The 22,929-nt window shown below is 39.6% G+C and overlaps 1 protein-coding gene across 1 annotated transcript in view; it reads left to right on the top strand.

Moving 5' to 3' along the window:
- adgra2 (adhesion G protein-coupled receptor A2) overlaps positions 1–18,439 on the top strand; it is a 59,346-nt gene extending 40,907 nt beyond the window's left edge. The window contains exons 3-19 of the mRNA XM_046870352.1: positions 1,328–1,399; positions 3,202–3,273; positions 4,134–4,205; positions 4,948–5,111; positions 6,898–7,111; positions 7,197–7,361; positions 7,975–8,173; positions 9,416–9,565; positions 9,686–9,847; positions 10,325–10,522; positions 10,615–10,795; positions 12,191–12,399; positions 12,988–13,115; positions 14,076–14,199; positions 14,338–14,486; positions 15,872–15,961; positions 16,103–18,439. Of these exons, the coding sequence (XP_046726308.1) occupies positions 1,328–1,399; positions 3,202–3,273; positions 4,134–4,205; positions 4,948–5,111; positions 6,898–7,111; positions 7,197–7,361; positions 7,975–8,173; positions 9,416–9,565; positions 9,686–9,847; positions 10,325–10,522; positions 10,615–10,795; positions 12,191–12,399; positions 12,988–13,115; positions 14,076–14,199; positions 14,338–14,486; positions 15,872–15,961; positions 16,103–17,576 (3,823 nt within the window). The 3' untranslated portion in view covers positions 17,577–18,439. The remainder of the gene's footprint in view (positions 1–1,327; positions 1,400–3,201; positions 3,274–4,133; positions 4,206–4,947; positions 5,112–6,897; positions 7,112–7,196; positions 7,362–7,974; positions 8,174–9,415; positions 9,566–9,685; positions 9,848–10,324; positions 10,523–10,614; positions 10,796–12,190; positions 12,400–12,987; positions 13,116–14,075; positions 14,200–14,337; positions 14,487–15,871; positions 15,962–16,102) is intronic.
- The last annotated feature ends 4,490 nt before the right edge of the window (positions 18,440–22,929 follow it).

Raw genomic sequence — 22,929 nt, 5'->3', positions numbered from 1 at the left:
TTTTATAACAGGACTTGACTGCACCATCTCATCTTAGAGATGGAATCTCTGGACTTGGATAAGCACAAGCTTCATCTGCACCATTTTGTGGTCAGCGTACGAGAACCCTCAGATTATTTCCCTCTGATACGAGCGCCCGAGGTTCGAGGCTATGCCTTTTTTTGACACGTATCAGATTTAAAGCCGCCACATGACTATACAGGATGTGAAGGAGTATGGAGATAGATGGAGCTGTGGTGAATAACTGGTCCCCTTTTGTAATATATTCAGCCTCATTGAAGTTTAGAAATGTCTCAGTTGGAAGCTTTGGTACATTTCTAAAGTGAACCGTCACCAGTGTGAAAAGAACCTGGATCTTTATTTTTGTCATACGAGAGCCCAGCGTTACAAACTGTCAACTGACCTCCGTCATTCCTCCCAATTCCCACCTGGCTAATAAATATCATGGCAAGAGTTCCAAAGGTTAATTAAGAGGCCAATAGTCTGTTTGTGTTCAGGGGGGTTGGACTGATAAGTGTTTCAACACATGGCTACAGGGCTAAATTAGGGTACAGGAAAAGGTGGAGGAGGTAGAGAGGTTTTTTTTTATTATTATAGGAACTGTCTTTTCCAAGCTATCCTAATTTTTTTTTAATCCCTCTTGAAGGTTTCTTTTAAACTAAGCAGGCACTATAAATGATTGTGTCTCATGTTCACCAAGGATGACAATAAAAATACACTACATTGACAAAAGTATAAGGACACCTGATATTTCCCACCACATGTGGTTCTTTCCTGTTACCACAAAGTTGGAGGCCCACAATTCTATAGGATGTCCTTGCATGAGTTGGCATTAAAATTGTCCTTCATCGAACTAGGACACCCAAACCTCTTCCAGCATTACAATGCCCCTGTGCACAAAGTGGTTTCGATATGTTTTCAATGGGTTGGATTGGAAGCTCTTGAGTGGCCTGCTATTGAGTTCTGACGTCAACCTGAATGAACACATTTGGGATGAATTGAAAAGCTGAATGACCACAAACCTTCACAAACTAATGGAACATATTCTCAGAAGAATAAAGGATATTATAACAGCAAATGGGGAGTAAATGTGGAATGGGATGTTCGAAAAGCACATACCAATCTCATTTTTAGGTGTCCACAAACTTTTGACAATCTAGTGTATATCTATAGGTTGAATTTCTTGTCCAGCACCAATCCAACTTTTTTTGCCTAAAATGTGTTGAATAATGTTTTTTTTTAATAGTCATTAAAACATATTGCACGATATGCCTTTCCAATTAACCAAACCAACTGTGCTTTTGTCTTGTGTTCTGGATCTTTACAGGGACCTAAAGAATAATCTGATCAGCACCATCATGCCTGGAGCTTTTCAGAGTCTAACAGCACTGAGAAAACTGTAAGTTGACTGGAATTAGTAATTGTGTAATCACTACTCATGAGCTATACAGAGGAGTCAGTCAATCATTATATAAAACTAGAGAATGAGGACAATATGGACTTTTTTAAAAATTGTTCTTCCAACAACAGCACATCCCGAAATGTTCTGGTGTGTTAAATGCAGTTTAGCGTCTACCAGAAGGGCAAATATTAGCAATTGTGACAAGTGTTGATAAATATGTAAATATATCTACCCCATTTGTACCCACATTATATCACATTTGTTTTATTTTATTTGCTAAAATTGACACATCATACATTAGTTTAAAGTTACATTTGTTGTGGAATATTCATGAGAAAAAAAATTATATTGTACATATTGCTTTTCTCTCACACCTCCCCATTTCTACGTTTCTTCCAATGGCTTCTTGTAGCAGTCCACCGCAGATATAATATACAATATATTCTTTTCAAATGCAGCTGGAGATGGTTCCACATGAACAGTCTAAAGTGAAAGATCTATGAAGTTCCTGAGCAACTCAAGAATTTTAAAGATGGATGTGGACTGTAATTTATATCAACAGCCTAGTACAATGGCTCAGGGCCACAGTTTGCGTGAACAGATCTCCATTAAATCACTGAGCAGCACATCTCAACAATGGCTGTTGTTTTGAGTCTGGTTCCTCTCAAGGTTTCTTTTATCTCTTTAAAGCTACCTCTACTCCTGCTCGTCTGGTCACATCATCTCTCAGGCTACAAGGAAGACAAGCTTTAAGATTTTTCACTGTTCTGGAACCCAGGTGGAAGAAAGAACTTCCACTTGATGTCTAAACAGCTAAGTCACTAGCAGGCTTCTAACCTTCTAAAGGTCTAATGAGCTAGCTCTTCCAGCAGTTCAATTGGCACTAAAAACTTTAGACAAAATGTTAAAACTGATGTAATTCTTAGTCTGTGAAGTAACAAACCAGTATCAGAATATATTAATTATGGCACTTTTGCAATAATCCTGTTAGTCATCAATAATAAATTATCCTGACACTAACATCTAATATGGCACACTAGAAACCCTCAGCCAGCTGTTGAGGGAACCGCAGGAGTCTGCAGAGGATTCTGGGATGGCTCTGAAATATGACAGTATGAATGCAACTAACCATTCACTGGCTTTTTCTTCATTGTGTTTTAAAGCAACCACAAGCCATAGTCACAGCGTGGCCTCTCTTGTTCAGACTCTACTGGGAGTTCATTTCACAGGAAATAGTTTGGTCAGGAATTTTTGAACGCAGAAACGAGGCCACAGACGATACAGCTTCTGTTAGCTGGAAGTGACCGATCCCGAATTCCAATAATGCTCTCGAACGGTATTCCTGGAATCAGATTCACAAACTCGGTGTATACTTTCATTCCATCTCTTTGCCTCCCTTTCGGATGTTTTGTGAGAGTTGGATCAACAGGCTTGCCTGAATAAACAGGCAAGGATAGAGGACACATAGCGGATAGCGGAGAGATCAATTGAAGTGGTAGCAAATGGACACGAGGACATGAGCGAGGAAAAGCAGAGTCTCCACCATTCTCTAGTCTTTAATGGTCTCCTGTCTTGTATTGTTTGGGTTAGGTTATGATGAGTTTATAGTAGCTTGTAGATCTCACATGTCGCTTTTTACTTCAAGCCTTTTAAAGAACGTTTTCAGTATGTGCTTACAAGCATTTCAGAGTGGAGTAAGAAGCTGAAAGGTTTTGACCATAATGGTGACCCTGTGCAGAACTCTCGGTCTTGGTCTGGCCTGGATTGCTCAACGTATTCCATTTTGGTCCTGTTTACAGTGACCTGTCCAACAACCGGATCGGCTGCGTGACTCCAGATATGTTCCAGGGACTCACCAACCTCACCAAACTGTAAGCCACTGTCTAATTCCCATTTTTCCCCATATTTTATAAATGGGATAAAAACTTAGACTTCAACTGACACAGTGGTGTATTAAAGTAAAGTATTTGAGTAAATGTACTTTGTCACTATACTTAAGCAATTTTATGGCTTCTTTAAAATTTTACTTAAAGATCAAAGGTAAAAGCAACTTTTACTCTCTACTCAAGTACATATATGATTTGATAAATGTACTTTTTACTCCACTATATTTTATTTGACATTGATGTTACCAATTACATTTTGCACCTCTGTTGACGATTTCATTAATGATCAACACTCCCTTACCCGCATCAGCGACTTTTTAGCACTGCTGGAATCATTTGTAGTTGAAAAAGAGCAAGAATAAAATGTGCCCAGATGAATAAAAATCTGATACTGAGAGGCGCATCAAATCACAGTCACCTCTAAAATGATTGTCCATTAACTACTAACGTTTCTTCACCACTACCTTGTGATAAGATACTGTAATTTTAATGACTTGTTTGATTTTTTGTTTCAATCTGGCATGTAAAAGAGGCTGTTGTGTTGATTTTGTTTAATGCAGTGTCGAGGTGTAGAATTTGATTTGTATTTTAGGAAAATAAAACCTCACAAATCAGCTGGTTTTGGATTTTCACTAACATGTGCCTTGGTGTTGAGAACTAGTGCATCCATGAGCCTGTTAAATATGAGTCAAATACTCAAGTACCGTTCAAATCCGATACTCTTAAGACTTTTATTCGAATCATATGGGAATTTTACTTGTAACGGAGAAAGTTTTTAAAGTCAGGTATCTATACTTTTACTCAAGCATGATTTTCAGATACTGTTTACACCTCTGCGGTTTCAGGAATATTTCAGGAAACATCTTTTCATCGCTGGAGCCGAACATCTTTCAGGAGCTTCCCTCACTGAAGCTGGTGTGAGTAAAGAATTTGGACATTTCTTCATTTTTTTTTTCACCAAACCACTGCAGCATGAGGAGAAGTGCATTATGGGTATTCTAAATGCATCACATGCACTCGAACAGATACCCAAAGCATCTAATGTTAAAAATTCCAGTTAAATATGTATCGTGGTACATGTCAGGTAAAGTAAGAATGACTTCAACAGTCATATGATGGTGGATAAGTGTGAAAACCCTATAAATGTCTATGTGTGTGTCATTGCCCTGATATTGATTCCCATCTAAGATGGAATTCTTCTAAAAGGAAGGCCGGTTCTTTTGTCAGCCATGCCTGGTTAATCCCATAACGTGGCCATGTAGGATATGATTGATATCAAGCTTAGTCTCCTACTCGAGGCTCACGAACATGATAGATTATTGTATAAGCTCTCTCTTCTAGCCAGGAGCTCACCAGGGAGCTGTGGAGAAATTGATTTTTTTAGCATGTGTATAGAAGAGCATGTATTTATGACCCTTTATATTAATGTCAGAAGAGGTATTTTCTCATCATGTACCATAGGAATGTACCATGTTGCATCATGTTTGGTTTTATACGCACACACTTGCAAAACATAAAAAAAAAAAATCATCCTTCAGGTAACGAGATTTGATTTTCTGTAATATTAAATAGAAATGGATTGTAAACATTTTTCTGTTCAACAGATTCTAAAACAAATATAGACTCTATATTAGATTAAGTTGCTTTTTCCCCTCTTAGGAACTTTGACTCCGAGTTCCTGTCATGTGACTGCGGCCTGCAATGGGTGCCGGGTTTCTTTCGCACGAGCTCGGCCAGACTCGGAGATGAGACGCTGTGCACGTATCCCCAAAGGTTCCTGAATAGACCGCTGCGAGAACTAAAGGAGAGCGATCTGACCTGCGGTGAGGAAATGCGTCCATGTGTCCATATTGAGGTCGAAGTCGAATCAGTTTTAAAGAGCACTGGAACACGGATTGTCAGAAAGTGTCAGTTTGCTGAACGAAAGCTTTCAATATCGGTTTGAATAATCGGAAAATACGACTTTCTTTGTATAAAAAACATCCTGGCTGGAGCTCAGCTTAAAATCCTGCTCACCAATTTTCCATAGCTTGCATTCCAAGCTCCAGCTTTTTCCCACTGGGGACCTGATTTATTTTCTCCATGGTTTTCTGTTCATTTCTATGGGGTTTTTACCCTTCTATTTTGTGCAATGTTTTAGGGTCTAGATGTCTAGAGGTGAATGTCGATGAGTAATTCCACTGTGGTTTTGTTGTTATGAATAAAAAGGAGCCTAAATGCCGCTAAACATCTCTGATTCATACCGGCTTATTCATATTTAACTGAACAGTAACAGAGCAAAGAATAAACACACCCAAACCAAATGGCCTTTTTTTATTTTATCAGAAAAGAAAAAAGTAATTAAATATTTGTTAAATTATAAATTAAAGGTATTTACCAGATGGAATTATTAAACCGTCTTGTGTAGGACATTATTAGAACCCTTATATACTGTATCTCAAGTAACAAAAGTTAGTACACCCCTCACATTTCAGCAACCATTATGGTATATTTTCTCAAGGACAATATTATAGACATGAAACTTGGATATATTTTAGAGTAGTGAATGTGCAGCTTGTATAGCAGTATAAATGTACTGTCCTCTAAAAATAACTCAACATATAGCCATTATTGTCTAAATACCTGGCAACAAAAGTGAGTACACCCTAAGTTATAACAGCTGTACGTCGCTTAACCATGCAAAGCCACATGCCCCATTCAGCATTGGACCACTGGATGTTCAACATGGCGCCTCATAGTAAAGACTCTGAGGATTTGAGAATTAGAATTGTTGCTCTCCACAACGATGGCCGAGGCTATAAGATCTGTAACATCCTAAAACTGAGTTACAGTACAGTGGCCAGGGTCATACCGAGGTTTTCCAAGATAAATTTGTTTGATGATGCCCAGCATGTGTGGTGACACCCTGGTGAGGAGTGGCAAAAAAATTGTTTCTTGCTTACAGTCAAGCATGGTGGTGGTAGCATCATGGTCTGGGGCTGCATGAGTGCTGCTGGTACTGGAAAGCTGCGGAAACATGGATTCTTACATGTACTGTGACATTCTGAAGAAGAACACAATGCCCTCTTTTCAGAAACTGTGCCGAATTGCAGTTTTCCAACATAATAACGACCCCGAACACACCGCTAAGATGACTACTGCCTTGCTGAGGAAGTTAAAGGTGAAGGTGATGGAGTGGCCAAGTATGACTCTAGACCTAAACCCTACTGAGCACCTGTCGGGCATCCTCAATTGGAAGATGCAGAAGCGCCATGTGTCTAACATCCAGCAGCTCATTGATGTCATTATGGAGGAGTTAAAGAGGATCCCAGCAACAACCTGTGCAGTTTTGGTGAATTCCACACCCAGGAGGATTAAGGCAGTGCTGGATAGCGATGGTGCTCACACAAAATAATGACACTATGAACACAATTTTGACATGTTTTCTTCACTATTTATTGCAGTTATTTTGACAGTAATGGCTGTATATTGAGTTATTTTTAGAGGACAGTACATTTATGCTGCTATACAAGCTGCACATTGACTATTCTAAAGTATATCTAAGTATTTCTATAATATTGTCGCTTGAGAACATTTAAAGATGAATGTGTGCATGTCTGCATTTTCCAGAAGGTCCCTTGGAGCTGCACACTCTGTTTCTGTTACCCTCGCTGCGGCAAGTAGTGTTTAAAGGAGACAGGCTGCCGTTCCACTGTACTGCCGCTCGGGTGGACAAAATCACTGCTGTACACTGGCGCCACAGAGGCCAAATTGTCAGTCACAACCCTGAGAATGGAGTTCTACTAGAGGAGAGCGTTCTTCATGACTGCACCGTTATCACAAGGTAATGACGACAGACATGCGATGTATTCGAATAGGCGTAACCAACCGTTATGTACCTTAACACCCCGGTTTTTTATTCCCTCCAGCGAGCTGATCTTGTCCAACGTACACGTCGATGCTAGTGGCGAGTGGGAGTGCGTGGTGACGACAGGCCGAGGGAACGTCTCACGTAGAGTAGAGATCGTAGTGCTGGAAAACAGTGCCACCTTCTGCCCTGAGCAACGAGTGTCCAATAATAGAGGAGAGTTCAGGTAAGGCTGGAACTATTGACCAACTCTAAATGTTAAGCATGTTATCAAAATTTTATACACTAACAGGGCATAACACTATGACATTATAACATTTTGAGCGGTGAAGTAAATAACACTGATAATCTCTTTATCAGGGCACCTGTTAGAGAGTTGGATATATTAGGCACAAAGTGAACATTTTGTCCTCAAAGTTAAAGGAAATATGGGCAAGCGTTAGATAAGGTGAGTTTGACGAGGGCCCCACTGTGATGACTAGCTGCAGAGCATCTCCAAAACTGCAGCTCTTGTGGGCTGTTCCCGGTCTGCAGTGGTCAGTATTTATCAAAAGTGGTCCAAGGAAGGAACGGTGGTAAAATAGTGACAGGGTCACGGGCGAGAGCGAAGGCTGGCCCATGTAGTTCGATCCAACAGATGAGCTCCTGTAGTTTAAATTGCTGAAGAGGTTCATGCTGTTGATGCTTGATGGGTCAGGAATGTTTTGGCAGCAAGAGGGAGTGGCAACCCAATATTAGACAGGTGGTCATAATGTTATGCCTAACCATACAGTTATGACTGGTGTATGATTATTCTACAAAGTGAATGATCATTCACATTAATGTCTAATGTGCTTTAGGTGGCCAAGAACTCTAGCTGGAATTACTTCATACCAGCACTGCCTTCAGCTGCGTTATCCATCTCTGGCTGGAGGGGGTGCCGTTGACCAGAAGAGGGCATCTCGCTATTGCGATCGCTCGGGACAGTGGGCGGAAGGAGACTACTCTCAGTGCCTCTACACCAATGACATCACCAATGTTCTTCACACCTTTTTACTAGTAGGTTTTTCACCAGCAACCACTTTTACATGGTTGTGTCTGTTAACCCCTTACCAATACACTACTTCTGGCAGTAGTTAAACAGTGAGATGGTCAAGGTAGTGTTGGCAAGAAAGGCCTGTTTCTGGCAGACCTTGAAGGGAGTCAAGTTTCAAGGTGATGATGTAATTAAAAAAGCATGACTTGGAAGTGGTAGTTTTTTATAACGAAGGGGACATTTACATTTACGGCATTTAGTAGACGCCCTTATCTAGACATTGGAGTTTCCATCGAAGGATAAAACAGCACTCGTTTTTACTTTCACTCAGTACATTTTATACAAACATTTCTGTACTTTCTACTTCTTACATTTTCAAACCAGGCTCATTTCTTTAGTTTTAATCTATTTGGTGACACGATCGATATTTATTCTTCTCATTGCGCACCGTTTTCAGCCTGTCATCCTATTTCCTGTAATCGCACGGCTTTTTCGACCTTCCACTGGTGTATCATTTCCTGGCTCTCACGCACCACAGACGTAGGGTATTTTACGAAGATAACAACAAGCAAGTCAGAAGGCAACAAGAAGTCTGGGGTTTACGTGAATGAGACAGAGGGAGTCAGTGATGTAAACATGACTGAGAACAGAGACATTCCTGATCACCTGATCATCATCGTTTCTCTGCTTGTGTTCTATTTGGTGGATGTTCACTCTTTGAATTCTGAATCTGCATTTGCGATTTCTTTCATTATCATAAATTATAAAATATTACAACGGGAGATTTTTTTTTTCTGGATAAGTGCATAACTCACATTAGACTCAAGTCATGGACTGTAGTTTTATTTTATTTCATTTATTTTTCTTTTTTGTTGTTATTGCACTTTAATTTGTAAAGGTGTTCCTTCGAATAAAAACAAGTAGTTTGAGATTTATTTATTTATTTGAACTACACTTGAATCCCAACCCCACCCCCCTCTGTAGCTGACCGGTAGTTTACTTGTACTTAACTAAAACAAAAAAAATTTCCACCTCTGTCCATGAGGTACACATTTACACATTTATTATTTACTCTTCGACCTTTTTGAGACGCAGGTCTCTGAACCATTTAAAAGAATCTGATGGTTTGTTCTATCAGAAGCAGTTCAGTGCCTGAAGCCTTGCCAGTGTTTTTTTTTTTTTTTTGCTGGTTAAGTAAAAAAAACTTGTTGGAATGTCACTTCTTGAGACCAGGGTTTAAATGGAAAAAAACCTTTGTGTCCTAGATGCCCATGAATGCCTCGAATGCTGTGACACTAGCTCACCAGGTGAGGACATACACGCTGGAGGCTGGAGGCTTCAAAGATGCTGTGGATGTTTTCTACATGGCACAATTGCTGCAGAAATTCTTGGATTATCTCGATCAGTCACGTGAGGTTTGTACAATATGCGATTTTTGAATGTTTCCAGTGTCTAACATCTGACGGATATGGTGCTGGATGTTTAGGTCTTACAAGCTATAGTTATGTATTCGTAATGTACTCTTGGTGTTTCAGCTGTCGGAAGTGCTGGTGGAGATGGGCAGTAACTTGATGCAAGTGGATGATCAGATCTTGTTCCAGGCGCAGAAGGAGAGGCAAGCATGCAGCTCTATAGTCTTCTCTCTGGAGACTTTAGCATGGCCCCAGCTTCACCCTAACGCCCAAGATCTCTCCATGGTAGGTGATATTTTAGGATTCAACTGCTATTGTGGCTATTGCATCTTTTGGCCGATATATTGTAAAAGAGTGCTATGCTAAGGAAATAGACATTGTGTTTTTCCTCCCAGAATGCACTGCTCTATGGCCTCAGGGCAGACTCACGCTAGCAGAACAATCGTAGCATTCATAAGTTAGCATGAGGGGTGAGCATGGGTCATGTCTTCACATATTAGTCTTGTTGTATGGCAAGTAGCAGCACAATTAGATAATCAAAAGCCAGTTTCATCGTGTGAAAATAATATTTTGAATGACGTTGCGTGAAATCGGCGTGTTCCGAATCATGTTCTTAAACATAGGGGTTCATTTTTGGTCAATTTCTGCCGTGTGTACAGTATGAATTCAAGGAAAGGATCAACCCCCTGAAACAGAGTATGCTTGTTTCATAAAGAAAAAAACAACACATTATCACACAAGCATTTCACCATTTCCTTGTAGGTTTCTCGGAATATTGTTATGGAAGCGCACTTGATCCGCCCCGCCCACTTCACCGGCATGACCTGCACTGCCTACGAGAGACGAGAGAGCTCGGGCACCAGCGGATTGGACGGGATAGACTCCAATTACGAGCAGCAGTTACACTTCCGCTGTACAACCGGAACCCACAACACGTCCCTCACTGCTTTCCCTTTAAAGGTGAAATCGAATAAAATTTGGCGAGAAGTAACTCCTTAAATACAATTATATTTTACTACAAATTTCTCTATTTTTGTATTTTTTTATTATAGAATGCTGTAGCACTTGCTTCAGTCTCTCTTCCTCCATCCTTGTTTTCTACGAACGCTCCTATGAGCTGTAAGCTGCAGTTCGTCACTTTCCGTACCGGAAGGTTCTTCCCGTTTATCGGAAACTCCAGCGGCGCAGCTCGTAGGAGGAGTGTGAACACACCGGTCATCTACGTAGGCCTCGGTGAGCTCCCGGGACGGTGTTGACAATGTGAAAACCATTTAAAGTCCACAATAGAAGCCTGCAAACCAGTAGATTTGATGTATCTGGTGTCAACATGGTACAATCCCCAATTCTAAAAAAGTTGAAAAATGTAAATAAAAACAGTGCAATGATTTCAAAAATCTCATAAATTTATATTCTATTCACAGTAAAACAAAAAATATCATCAAATGTTCAAACTGAGAATATGTACCATTTTAAGGAAAAAATAAGGTCGTTTTACCACTGTGTAGCATTACATCTTCTGTCCGTATACATCTGGGAACTGAGGAGACCAGTTGTTGAAGTTTTGAGAGAGGAATGCTGCCCCTATATGTGTCTCATACAATATTCTAGCTGTTCTGGGTGTCCTTTGTTGTATTTTTTGTTTTCATGATACGACAAATGTTTTCAAATGGTGAAAAGTCAAGACTGCAGTTAAACCAGTTCAGCACCCGGACTCTTATTTGTAAAAGATGCAGCATGCAGTTCGCATTGTCTTGCGTAAATATGCAAGTCCTTCCCTAAAAACAATGTACTAATGCACTTCCATACCATCAGAGATGCCGCTGAACTGAGTGCTTTAGCCAGCCAGATGGTCCCTCTCCTCTTTAGCCCACAGGATGTGTTGTCTATTGTTTCCAAAAGAAATTTTAATTACGTTTCATCTCACCACTGAACAGTTTTCCACTTTGCTTCAATACATCTTAAATGAGTTTTTTTACCCAGAGAGGATGGTGGCATTTCTGAATCATGTTCACACATGTCTTCTTCTTTGCATGATAGAGATTTAACTTGCATTTTTTGATGACATGGCAAACTGTGTTCACAGACAAGGATTTCTGGAGGTGTTAATGAGCCCATGTAGTGATTTTCAATACAGAATAATAACTGTTTTAAATGCAGTGCCACCTGAGGGCCCGAAGATCAATGGCATCCAATGTTGACTTTTGCCCTAGTCCCTTGTGCGCAGAGATTTCTCTAGATTCTTTTAAAATTTTCATGACATTATGTTCTGTAACTGATGAGACATTCAACTGTTATTGGAACATTATTCTAAAACATATAAGATACATGTTTATACACAATCACCTTACTGACCTGTTGTCAATTAACCTAATTAGCTGCAAAATGTTTTGAACGGTTACATTTTAAAAACACTTACTTTTTACAGACTTTTGTTGCCGCATCCCAACACTTTTTTAAGACGTGTTGCAGCCATCAAATTCAAAATTGTCTTATTTTTTCCTTAAAATTAATGTTTGGAAATTCTCAAGTGATGGCTAAAATCTAGCAATGCTAACAAACTTGTAGGCAAGCCATCATGTTCTTTCTCCTCAAATGACCCAGAAAATGTCTTCTCTTTCACACTCATAGATGGATGCAGCATGTGGAACAAATCAGCTCCTATCATTGTGTCGCTGCGTCACATGTCACCTGGTCACGATCCCGTCGCTGCGCACTGGACTCTGCAGGCGCTCAAGCATCATGGGAGTTGGAGTACGGATGGCTGTCACTTAGCGCACAGTGACGGTAGCATCTCAACGCTACGCTGTACTGTGCTTAGTAACTATGCATTGCTTCAGGTAATGCCATGGTCCAAGCCAAAGGATCAGTACTGTTGTTTCACTATCAGGCCACATCTTGGAAAAATTTGTATCAGTGTTGTGATAATCTAAACAAAGTGAGGCACTTGGAGATGAATAGCTTTTCCTCAAGTAAATCTTATCTATCTAATGAGCTGCTCTGGGATAGACTCATTCCTTTAAATAGGGAGGACGTATTTCCTATTAATAACAGACATTTAACACCGCATACCTCTTTTTCCTGACACAAGGCAAGGGGTATTCCATCTACCCTGGCTTTCACACGTCTCTGGAAAGCAGCCTGACGTTGATTGAGCGAATCTTTAAATGTGGCCACTTGCTTCCTGGCCTGAGACTGACTTTCATAGCGTTTATGTCATATGTGAGAAGGTTGATGTTTAATTAGAACTTAAGCTTCACATTGAGTTTTGGCAAAAGTGGTGGCTCAGGAATGTAGTCGTAGAGAGTTTAATGCAATTAGTTCCTTGATGTCAATTCATAGTATGTGGCTGTTGTAATGCTCTTCTCTCTCTCTCTCTCTCTCTCTCTCTCTCTCTCTCTCTCTCTCTCTCTATCTATCTATCTCAGGAGGTGCCTGAGTTCCCAGGTCTGAGTCCTGCAACAGTGGAAGTGCTCCACCCGGTGGTGTACACCTGCACTGCGGCGCTCCTCCTGTGCCTCTTCACCATCATTTTCACGTACATACTCCACCACAGGTAGCGAACCAGAATAGCTGAAATGTTTACTTTAGCTCTTACACATTCAGTACTTACACATTCAGTACTCAGCTATAGGCTACGTCTACAACTAATCCGGATACATTTGAAAACCGTGTTTTCACACTAACTTTTTCAATCGTTTCCCAAAAGTCGCTCATCCACACTGAAACGTCTAAGAAGGCTTACATCCCTGTACTGTGCACGAATGTAAGAAGCTTGGAACTGCATCATTTCCACCTGGCATTCATTTACTTTCCGACCCTTTGACATGTCACTGCAATGACAAAAAATGCGTCATCGTTTTTGAAAGCCTCTGTTTTCACGGTTCACGCTGCAAAATGAAAATGTCGTTTTTAAAATGAGGTGGTACCAAAAAGTTTTGAGACCAGCACTGTTTAGGAGAAAGTACTTTATTTATCTACGTTTAGACACCATCGCCTTCAAAATAGTCCCCTTGCACAGCACTTCCAGCGTTCTTATGTCCACTGGAAGTCTTCTTTCTAAAGCGTGTCAAAACGCTGACCTTTGAGCTGGAGCTGGAGCTTCATCTTTGGGAAGTGAGATCATGTCGTTTCCGGCGAGAAACTCACGTGTAAGGAGAGCTCAATGACCGGGTGCGCACGTGGTCTGATTATCACCATTTGTACAGCTCCTGATGTCCTGATGGACGATGTCTTTTGGCACATTGACTTATGAAGATCAGCGCACCCTGTGACTGTTCCTGCAACCTTGTGGTGCTATCTTTTGGCATGTTACAAAACTAGTCCCAGAACTTTTTAATCATTCCCAAAAAGCTAAGTTTTTCTTCGTCTAAAAAAATACCGTCTTAGTGGTAATGTTAGTGCGGACGTGGCGTTAGAGCGCAGCGCATGAAAACAATCAAAAGCGAACAAAAAGTGAGAGACGTGTCAGGAAATCTGACTTTTCATCATCCTGTATCCTTTTTTACATCCTCAGCTCTATTCGGATTACAAGGAAAAGCTGGCACACCCTGCTCAACACCTGCTTTCACATTGCCATGACGACGGCGGTGTTCGCTGGGGGCATCGGTCTAACCAGCCACCCGATTGCGTGTCAAACGGTAGGTTACTGGAGCTATGTCAAAAAATACCAGCACATTTAACTGCAAGCCGTCTTGTGTTTATTAGGTAACTGTTTTTGTGTGTGTGTGTGTGTGTGTGTGTGTGTGTGTGTGTGTGTGTGTGTGTGTGTGTGTTAGGTGGGCATTGTGCTGCATTATTCATCACTGTCTACTCTGTTGTGGATCGGTGTAAGCGCACGGGTGCTTTTTAAGGAGGCATTGTGGCAGTCTCCACGGCAACCAGAAGGCGATGGGACAGTGGTGCCCACTCAGCGGCCCATGCTCAGGTCAGTGATGTTAATCTAAATGTCCTAACCTTGTAGTTACTCTCACGCCATTTACACCATTCTAAACCCGCCCATGTTTAGTAGTATTGGTATACATACTATGTTGTATTTCTTCATACTTTCTTCATTGAACTAGAATTGATGTTTGAAAAGTGAGGATTTGAGAAGACTATGTTAAATACTAGTTTATACTCATCTCCATATCCTGTGGTTGCGGTGACTATAAAATCGTTCTACTGCTTTGGCTCACCATATTGTATGTTCTCAAGCACTTAAATAGAGGTGGAATTATTTAAGAATCAGAGACGGAGTCAGACAGGAGCAATACGTGGATATAAAGCACTATTTATATGGGTACAAGACCGCCCTGACACAAAACCTGACAAAGAGCACCATTGTTCTTATAAGAACCAAGAACCATCTGTTAGTGTGAACAAGATTAGAGAACGAGTGTCAAGGAAAATATACAGCGAGTGGAATAGATAAAAAAGTGGCAAGAAAAGCCATAAATCGAATACGCGATAATGCTAATTGTCAGTCACGCATGTTGACACACATATAGTTTCCTGTTCTCCCACAGCCAGGGTTCTCAGACTGTACTACTGACCTCTTAAATGTGTTCCACTGACCTCTATGCTAGCCACACACAGGGCCTGTCTCCGGGATAAATCATCTTCCTGTTTCCTACTCAGAGCACTTCTTCTTTAGCATCTCTTGAGAAACTACACAGTGGATTATTTCGCAGCATACAACTCAGACCAGGACCAGAATTATACTGTTAATCCAGTCAAATTGAACAAAGAGTGTTGAACGATTCTGAGTTTTCGGTTTAACAAGTTCCAGTCGTATTAAAAGCAGTTGATATGTTTGAGTAAAATCTTGTAGATGCTTGTCTCAGTAAAGAGACTGTATCTAGACACAATATAGGAACTTAAAGCCTTGATCCTGTAGAGCTTGAAGAAATTGAGATGGGCTGAAGATTAAAGGCAAAATGGGAAGGAAACCTTTAGTAAATAACTAAACAAAACAAAAAACAACACAAAAACAGCAAATCCGTAGCATTTATAGCACTTTGGCAATGATTAATACACTGAATACAAAATTCTTTGTTACTCACATTATTGCACCATAATGGTTCTTTTTCCTAAAAATTTAGGTTAAAAGGCCAAAAAATGTCAGAATTTCCCGTGGTAAAATACGTACTCCTTCACTAACACTAGAAATTCCTTTCCTTCAATATTAAACAAAAATCAACAATAGTACGTCTTCTGGAAATGTCAGTTACTATCTGTTCATACTGTGCAGATTACAAGGACATTACTTGCCGTTTTTCTTTTAGCTGGGGGTGTCATCCAGAACCATTCCATGTCTTTCCCTCTCTGTAGGTTTTATTTGATAGCCGGTGGCGTTCCCCTCATCATATGCGGGATCACTGCAGCTGTCAACATCAACAACTATGGGGACAACATTCCTTAGTGAGTATAAGAATACAGTGATTACGTACGAGTCATGTGTCATATGGGACTGATATGACGGAGAGATGGCACTATTTTACCCGTCATTAAGTAATTCTTTGGCCTCTTCTAAACTTTCTACTTCTTCTGACACTTTTGCAGCTGTTGGTTGGTATGGCAACCCAGTATTGGAGCTTTCTATGTCCCTGCTGGCCTGGTGATCCTGGTGACCTGGATCTACTTCCTGTGTGCCATAGCACGCTTGAGAAGCCGAGCAAGCCACATTGCCAAGGAAGCTCCATGCTCCACCTCTGGATCTACTCCTTTACCTGAAGCCCAGCCAGCTTTAAGTGCCAGTACCAGCTTACTTTCAACGGACTCTACAGTTGGCCCAGTGCATGCTGGAATAGTGCAGGAGGACCAGTACTCACTGAAAGTTCAGTTCTTGGCACTGGTGGCGACTCAGTTTGTGTTTTTGCTTCTGTGGTGTTGCGGTGCAATGGCTATGTGGCACACAGACAGAGAGAGGAAGTTATTCAGCTGTCTGTATGGCGGAACAGCGACAGGGCTGGGAATCTTCTTGGTGCTTCATCACTGTTTTAAACGCCTGGATGTCCAGGCAGCTTGGCTTGGATGTTGCCGGGGGTACCACCGCTCACAGCCAATTGCAGCCTACAGCCAACCCTCCACTGCCACTGCTGGAGTCCAGAGCACTTCTGAAAGGGGCTCCCAACTTTTTGTTGCGTCTCTTCCGACAGCAGAGCAAAGCAACTACTCTTCTTCTGCCAGGTCGTCGTCCACTCCGAGTGGCTCTAGCAGTATTGGCAATGGACCCTGCAAGCTCACCAACCTTTTGCAGGTGACGCAGGACAATGCCAACAACACAACAAAAGCTCGGGCAGGAACTAACACCAATACCAGCACCAGCACGGAGAACAACACTAACAGCAAACCTGCCAACAACATGCTGCTGCCCAGTATTAGCACCACACTACCTGTTCATCAGCAACAGCGTAAAAAGACTAGCGGTAGAACTAAGGCTGGAAGTGTCCAGTACCACCACCGGGTGGAGGGAAGGGGACATTATCGCCTCAAAGCACTACGTGGAGGAGGTGGCAGTGTAGGTGCCTTGGGCCCACCTGGGGTGGACCAAGTCAACATTCACCATGTTCACAGATATGCATCCAGTGAGAATGGAAGTCTTCGAAACAGCCAATCGGAGAGCCGTAATGGTCCCCTGACCAACGGTAGACACCGCGGGGAAGGACCGGGAACAAGTCCTTCGGAAGGAAGCGACGGAGGAAGCAGTGGAAGCAGGAAGCCTTTCCCACTTTTGCCTTCGATAGCAAGTCGGGTTGCCATGCAGCAGAATGGGCAGAGGCGCAGTACAAGCAGGGACAACCTTAAACTGGTCTCCGCAGTCGATAAAGACTTTAAACGAGGGTCATTTCCGTTGTACACCGACACCATAAAAGCTGCTGGAAATACAAGCGCCACAAACCCATCCACGCTTCCTGCCACATCGAATGGACTGATTAAAGGTTCAGTGATTGAACTGGACGCAAGTGGATCGGACCATTCGCAGGGGTCAGTTGGGATGAGGCCTGGGGTTTGGAAGAGTGAGACAACAGTGTGATGGTGACATAAGTGACCTCTATTTAAATCAGCTAACATTCTGTGTTAAAGGGAAGAGCACATTTAGCAAAAACCTTCCTTTCTTTAATCCCAAGGGAAGGAAACATGGGGTTTCTTCCAGGATTTGCCTCCCTGACAATTATATGTTTAATCATTTTCAGTGAATTACAATTTGCACCTTTCATACCTGACTGTTTGCCCGATATGTATTTGTTAAACTTTTAGGAGGGATTGAGTGCATGTTGGTGCCAGATACAGCAGGAGGTGTGTTGTTTGGACCTTGTTGTATTGCTAAAAAAAATTGTAAAAAGATGAAGGGATATACATATATGCAAAAAAACGAACTGTTTCCAAATCAGTATTATTCGTGATGAAATGTTGCCACAGTATTGTTTTTTTTTTGTATAGAATCTGTCTAATGTGTGACATTTAAAAGCTATTGCAAGTTTTTTTGGGGTTTTTTTCTTTTTGTCTATGCATATCAGTGGAAACAGAAGTGCATTCCCAGTTGATTTGTTTGCTCTTTTTTTTTTTTTTTTAATATAATGCTTAATGTGTTTGTCGTGCTTTGTATCTGGGTATCTGGCGAACGTGCACATGTGATAATGAGAGATGTATATGTCAGAATGTATGTATGTATGCAAGAATGTATGGATGTATTAATTGACTATTACAGTATTTAGCTTTATTTCTCTCTCCAGCACTGAAAAATACCTCTTGGCTTAACCGTTCCAGTATTAAGGACCTGCAGTGAGTTGACATCCCCTCTATGCTTTATTTGCGGAATATGTATTGGCACTGGGGGGGAAGATGCTGGATTTTTATTTTTCTGCAGAAAAATGTTTGCTGTTGCAAAGCAGGAAATAACTAATGTCTGTGTTTTATTAGTGTCCCTCATATGTGTGTGTGTGTGTGTGTGTGTGTGTGTGTGTGTGTGTGTGTGTGTGTGTGTCAAAGGCCAATATGATAATGAGAACCACAGGTCTATGCTGCCCTCTAGCGGATCACTCATGCCATTTATCAAATGCACTGCCAAACCAACATACCACCAGATGATAATGGCTCTAAGCAGTGATTTCATTGTTGTTGCATTTGGAAGAAATTTAGGTGAAGATTTTATTTTGTAATCATGTTTAACATGGTTTTCCCATAGCACTTGGAAAAAGAGTCCACCTTTGTGTGAGCAGGTTCAGGGTATCTATCTATCTATCTATCTATCTATCTATCTATCTATCTATCTATCTATCTATCTGTCTGTCTGTCTGTCTGTCTGTCTGTCTGTCTGTCTGTCTGTCTGTCTGTCTGTCTATCTATCTATCGATCTATCTATCTACTTTTTCATAGGTTTTTCTTTTACTATTTCTTTGTTTCTTTTTCAACTATTTTTTCTGTTTAATTTTTATTTTACTTTTTCTTTTACATTATTTTTTGTTTATTTTTTTAAAAAATTTCTTTTATTCTTTCATTCATGCATTCATTCTTTCTTTCTTTCTTTTTAGTTTTTCTTCTGCATGTTTTGTTTATTTTTAACTATTTTCTTTCTTCCTTTTTCTTTCTTTTTACTTTCTTTCTTTCTTTCTTAGTTTTTCTTTTACATTTTTTGTTTATTTTTAACTATTTTCTTTCTTTATTTTTTCAGTTTTTTTCTTTTACACTTTTGTTTCTTTTAAAACGATTATCTTTCTTTCTTTCTTTCTTTCTTTCTTTCTTTCTTAGTTTTTCTTTTACATGTTTTTATTCTTTCTTTTTTCTTTCTTAGTTTTTTCTTTTACATTTTTTTGTTTATTTTTTTAACGACTTTCTTTCTTTCTTTCTTTCTTTCTTTCTTTCTTTCTTTCTTTCTTATCATTGACATTTTCTTCACTGCTTATAGCTACCTAGTAATTCTATCATTTTTACAAACACATTTTTCTGCACAAAAACATAAACATAAAATATCCTTTGAAAGGGGTTTAAATTCAGGCTTTAGACATGATGGAACAGTTCAGATTCAACCATTTATCAAGCAAGGCAATGTAGCAGTGTCATGTAGTGTATTGTACTGTCCAAATAGGAGCACTTAGAACCGACTGAAGCCAACTTTAAAAAAAGAAATGAATAAACATGAATAAATAAATAGTAGCCTTGGTCTAAAAGAGGAAAACAGTGTTAGTCATGTACAAATCCTGCATTAGACCATGAAGTACTGTAGCTGTTCTTATTTATAACATCATATGCAAGTTCATCTTGATGACAGGATGCTATTTTTTATTTGTTTGGTTTTTTTGTTATCATTATATATTTTTAAACTTCATATCTTGAATCTGTCTTGGAGAAAATGGCCAGCTCTACTTTTAACACATGTTCAGGGATTTTATTTTTACACCAAAGAAGCTTCTTTAAACATCTTGTTCCAGGATTTGTACATTTTCTCTCATAATTACATCACAAACCTACTGCAAAAAAAAGTGCCACAAATTGGGCGAGCAGTTATTAAAGGTTCTTTGATGTCAGTATTTATTATAGTGTACATCACAAATAAGATGTGCTTTTTTATTTCATTGCATATTGGATTCCAGTGAGTTTGATTAGTGACATGATGGTGTGTAAGGGAAACTTTTTCCTTTTAAAAACAGACATGATGTGATTTTTTTTAGCACCAAATGACTGCATTAGGTCCATGGTTTCCAAATTGGGAGTTGAATGAGGATGAGATGTAAAACGAATTTATACAAACCACGTGTATTGTTTTAATGAGAAAAAAAGGTGTTTATATGAAGTTGTTTTCGTAAGCCATGGTTTAACAAATCGTGATTTTTTTTATACAGCCTTCAGTGGGCTTCTTATCTAATAACGATTGTTCTTTTTCTACTGTCAACTCGAGTTTTTAAAGGGATATTTCATGTTTTGTGTGTATTTATATGTCACTTTGCATCAATATGGAAAATTCCAGTTGCTTTTCAGTTCCAGTAATATATTTGCTGTTTGTGCCTTATAAAAATTCTGATGCAAAAATAAAATCTTTCTGAATGATGTGACTTTTCTTTTGTTATTTAAGACTTGAATATGTATAACAGATCTAGAAACCTCTGGATGGAGACAGATGTTTTACATTTAACCAGCAGTGCAGAATACATCATTGCATATATACAGTACAGACCAAAAGTTTGGACACACCTTCTCATTCAAAGAGTTTTCTTTATTTTCATGACTATGAAAATTGTAGAGTCACACTGAAGGCATCAAGGGCTATTTGACCAAGAAGGAGAGTGATGGGGTGCTGCGCCAGATGACCTGGCCTCCACAGTCACCGGACCTGAACCCAATCGAGATGGTTTAGGGGTGAGCTGGACCACAGAGTGAAGGCAAAAGGGCCAACAAGTGCCAAGCATCTCTCAGGGAACTCCTTCAAGACTGTTGGAAGACCATTTCAGGTGACTACCTCTTGAAGCTCATCAAGAGAATGCCAAGTGTGTGCAAAGCAGTAATCAAAGCAAAAGGTGGCTACTTTGAAGAACCTAGAATATGACATTTTTCAGTTGTTTCACACTTTTTTGTTATGTTTATAATTCCATATATAATTCCACATGTGTTAATTCATAGTTTTGATGCCTTCAGCGTGAATCTACAATTTTCATAGTCATGAAAATAAAGAAAACTCTTTGAATGAGAAGGTGTGTCCAAACTTTTGGTCTGTACTATATATATATATATATATATATATATATATATATATATATATATATATATATATATATATATGAATCACCAAAACAAATCCATGGTCTGGATCATCACTTATGATATATGACAGAACCACTGCATAGTCACTGTGTTTTCTCGTAAGTTGAAGAACACTAAAACACTGAGGGGAATGATGCTCAAGATCAGCGTGGTGTAATGCGGTATATCATATTGTGTTGAAATACTGTTACCAGAGTTGTTGATTTTCCAATAAATCACATCCTTAAAGGTTTTATTCTATATGTATATTCCCTTTTAATGTATCAATAAACACGATGAGTTATAATTGAAGAAATCTACTATAGGAATCATTGATTTAAAGAACGACCAAAAGGTTTGTAAAGGTTTTTAATGATTATAATAAGAAATTGATTGGTTTTATTGGAAAGAATAATCCCTGTGGGTCTCGATTGGTCATTTCTTGCCTTTTATTAGTAGCATGTCATGCCTATGGATACCATTAAGGACCAAGAGAACAATCTTTGCACCTTGTAGATCACATATTGGTAAGTATGTTTCACCAGTGGTTTCTTTGGTTTTGATGAGAATAACTTATGTAATGGAAATCTTCTGGTAATGGTTTTAATGATTAACAGCTGACTGTTTATGATATTTTTTAGTGGGAACCACTACAAATTGTATAATGGTTTCTTAAGAGAACTTATATCTATTTGTAGAGTGCAGCTCTATTTAGAAACTATGTCTACACTCTTTGTAATCTTATTCAGGCTCTGATTCACTGTGGCTGAAATCATCCCTGGGTGTACGGTTTAAGCCTTTAGGTGATTTACCATGGCGTCATCATACGCACATAGCAGCGAGTTATTTCTGTCTGAACTACCGGTTTTCTATTAAATCCCACCTCCTGTGCTACACTTGGCAAACAAAACCCTTCATTGTAACTCCGGATTGGCTAGCATTATCCGTTCTGTGCTCTGATTGGATTCTAAGTTAGAAAGCTTGAAATGGGAGTTATATATTCCTAGTCATAAACAAAACAAACAAACAGGTAAATAAATAAATATAATCATGCATATTATATTTATATTAAAAGTATTTAATTCACCATAATGCAGAATCACTGGGAGCCCTGAGCCACATATTATACACATTATACATCATGAGAATCTCCTGTTGCAATAAACTTATAATTTATTTACGACTCTTGGTATTTTCTTTTAAATGGAGCTTTCTTCTTGCTTAAAGTCTGCTGCTGTCTAATTATTTGATTTCTCCCCCTTTCCCTGGAAACAGCATTGTCTGGGGTTTAGTCCTCTTTTCTTAGGCTGGCTTGTGGTCCTAATTTATCATTGAGGGAAATTGGCATATTGTATATTTTTCAATATAAAACACAGAAGACTGTGAAAGTGGATGAAATGAAAATAAATGATGAGTTAAAAAATGTTTTTGGTGCTTTCTGTGCTCCAGGGTACCAAATGATCTGGGGACGGTGGTTAAGGGCCCAAGCTTTTCAGGGCACAAAAAAAACAAAAGATATCCTGACTCATATCCTGACACAGTAATGAAATCATGAATTAAACATTTCAGCATTTATAAATGAAAAATTCGAACATTTCTGATTACGTATGCATGTATTACAGCATGTGTCGTGGCTTTAGAGTACAGAAATC

Source organism: Silurus meridionalis, chromosome 17 (assembly GCF_014805685.1).
Source record: "Silurus meridionalis isolate SWU-2019-XX chromosome 17, ASM1480568v1, whole genome shotgun sequence".
Classification (NCBI taxonomy): Eukaryota; Metazoa; Chordata; class Actinopteri; order Siluriformes; family Siluridae; genus Silurus; species Silurus meridionalis.
The sequence above is the reverse complement of the archived record's forward strand: the minus strand, read 5'-3'. Positions and strand labels throughout refer to the sequence as shown.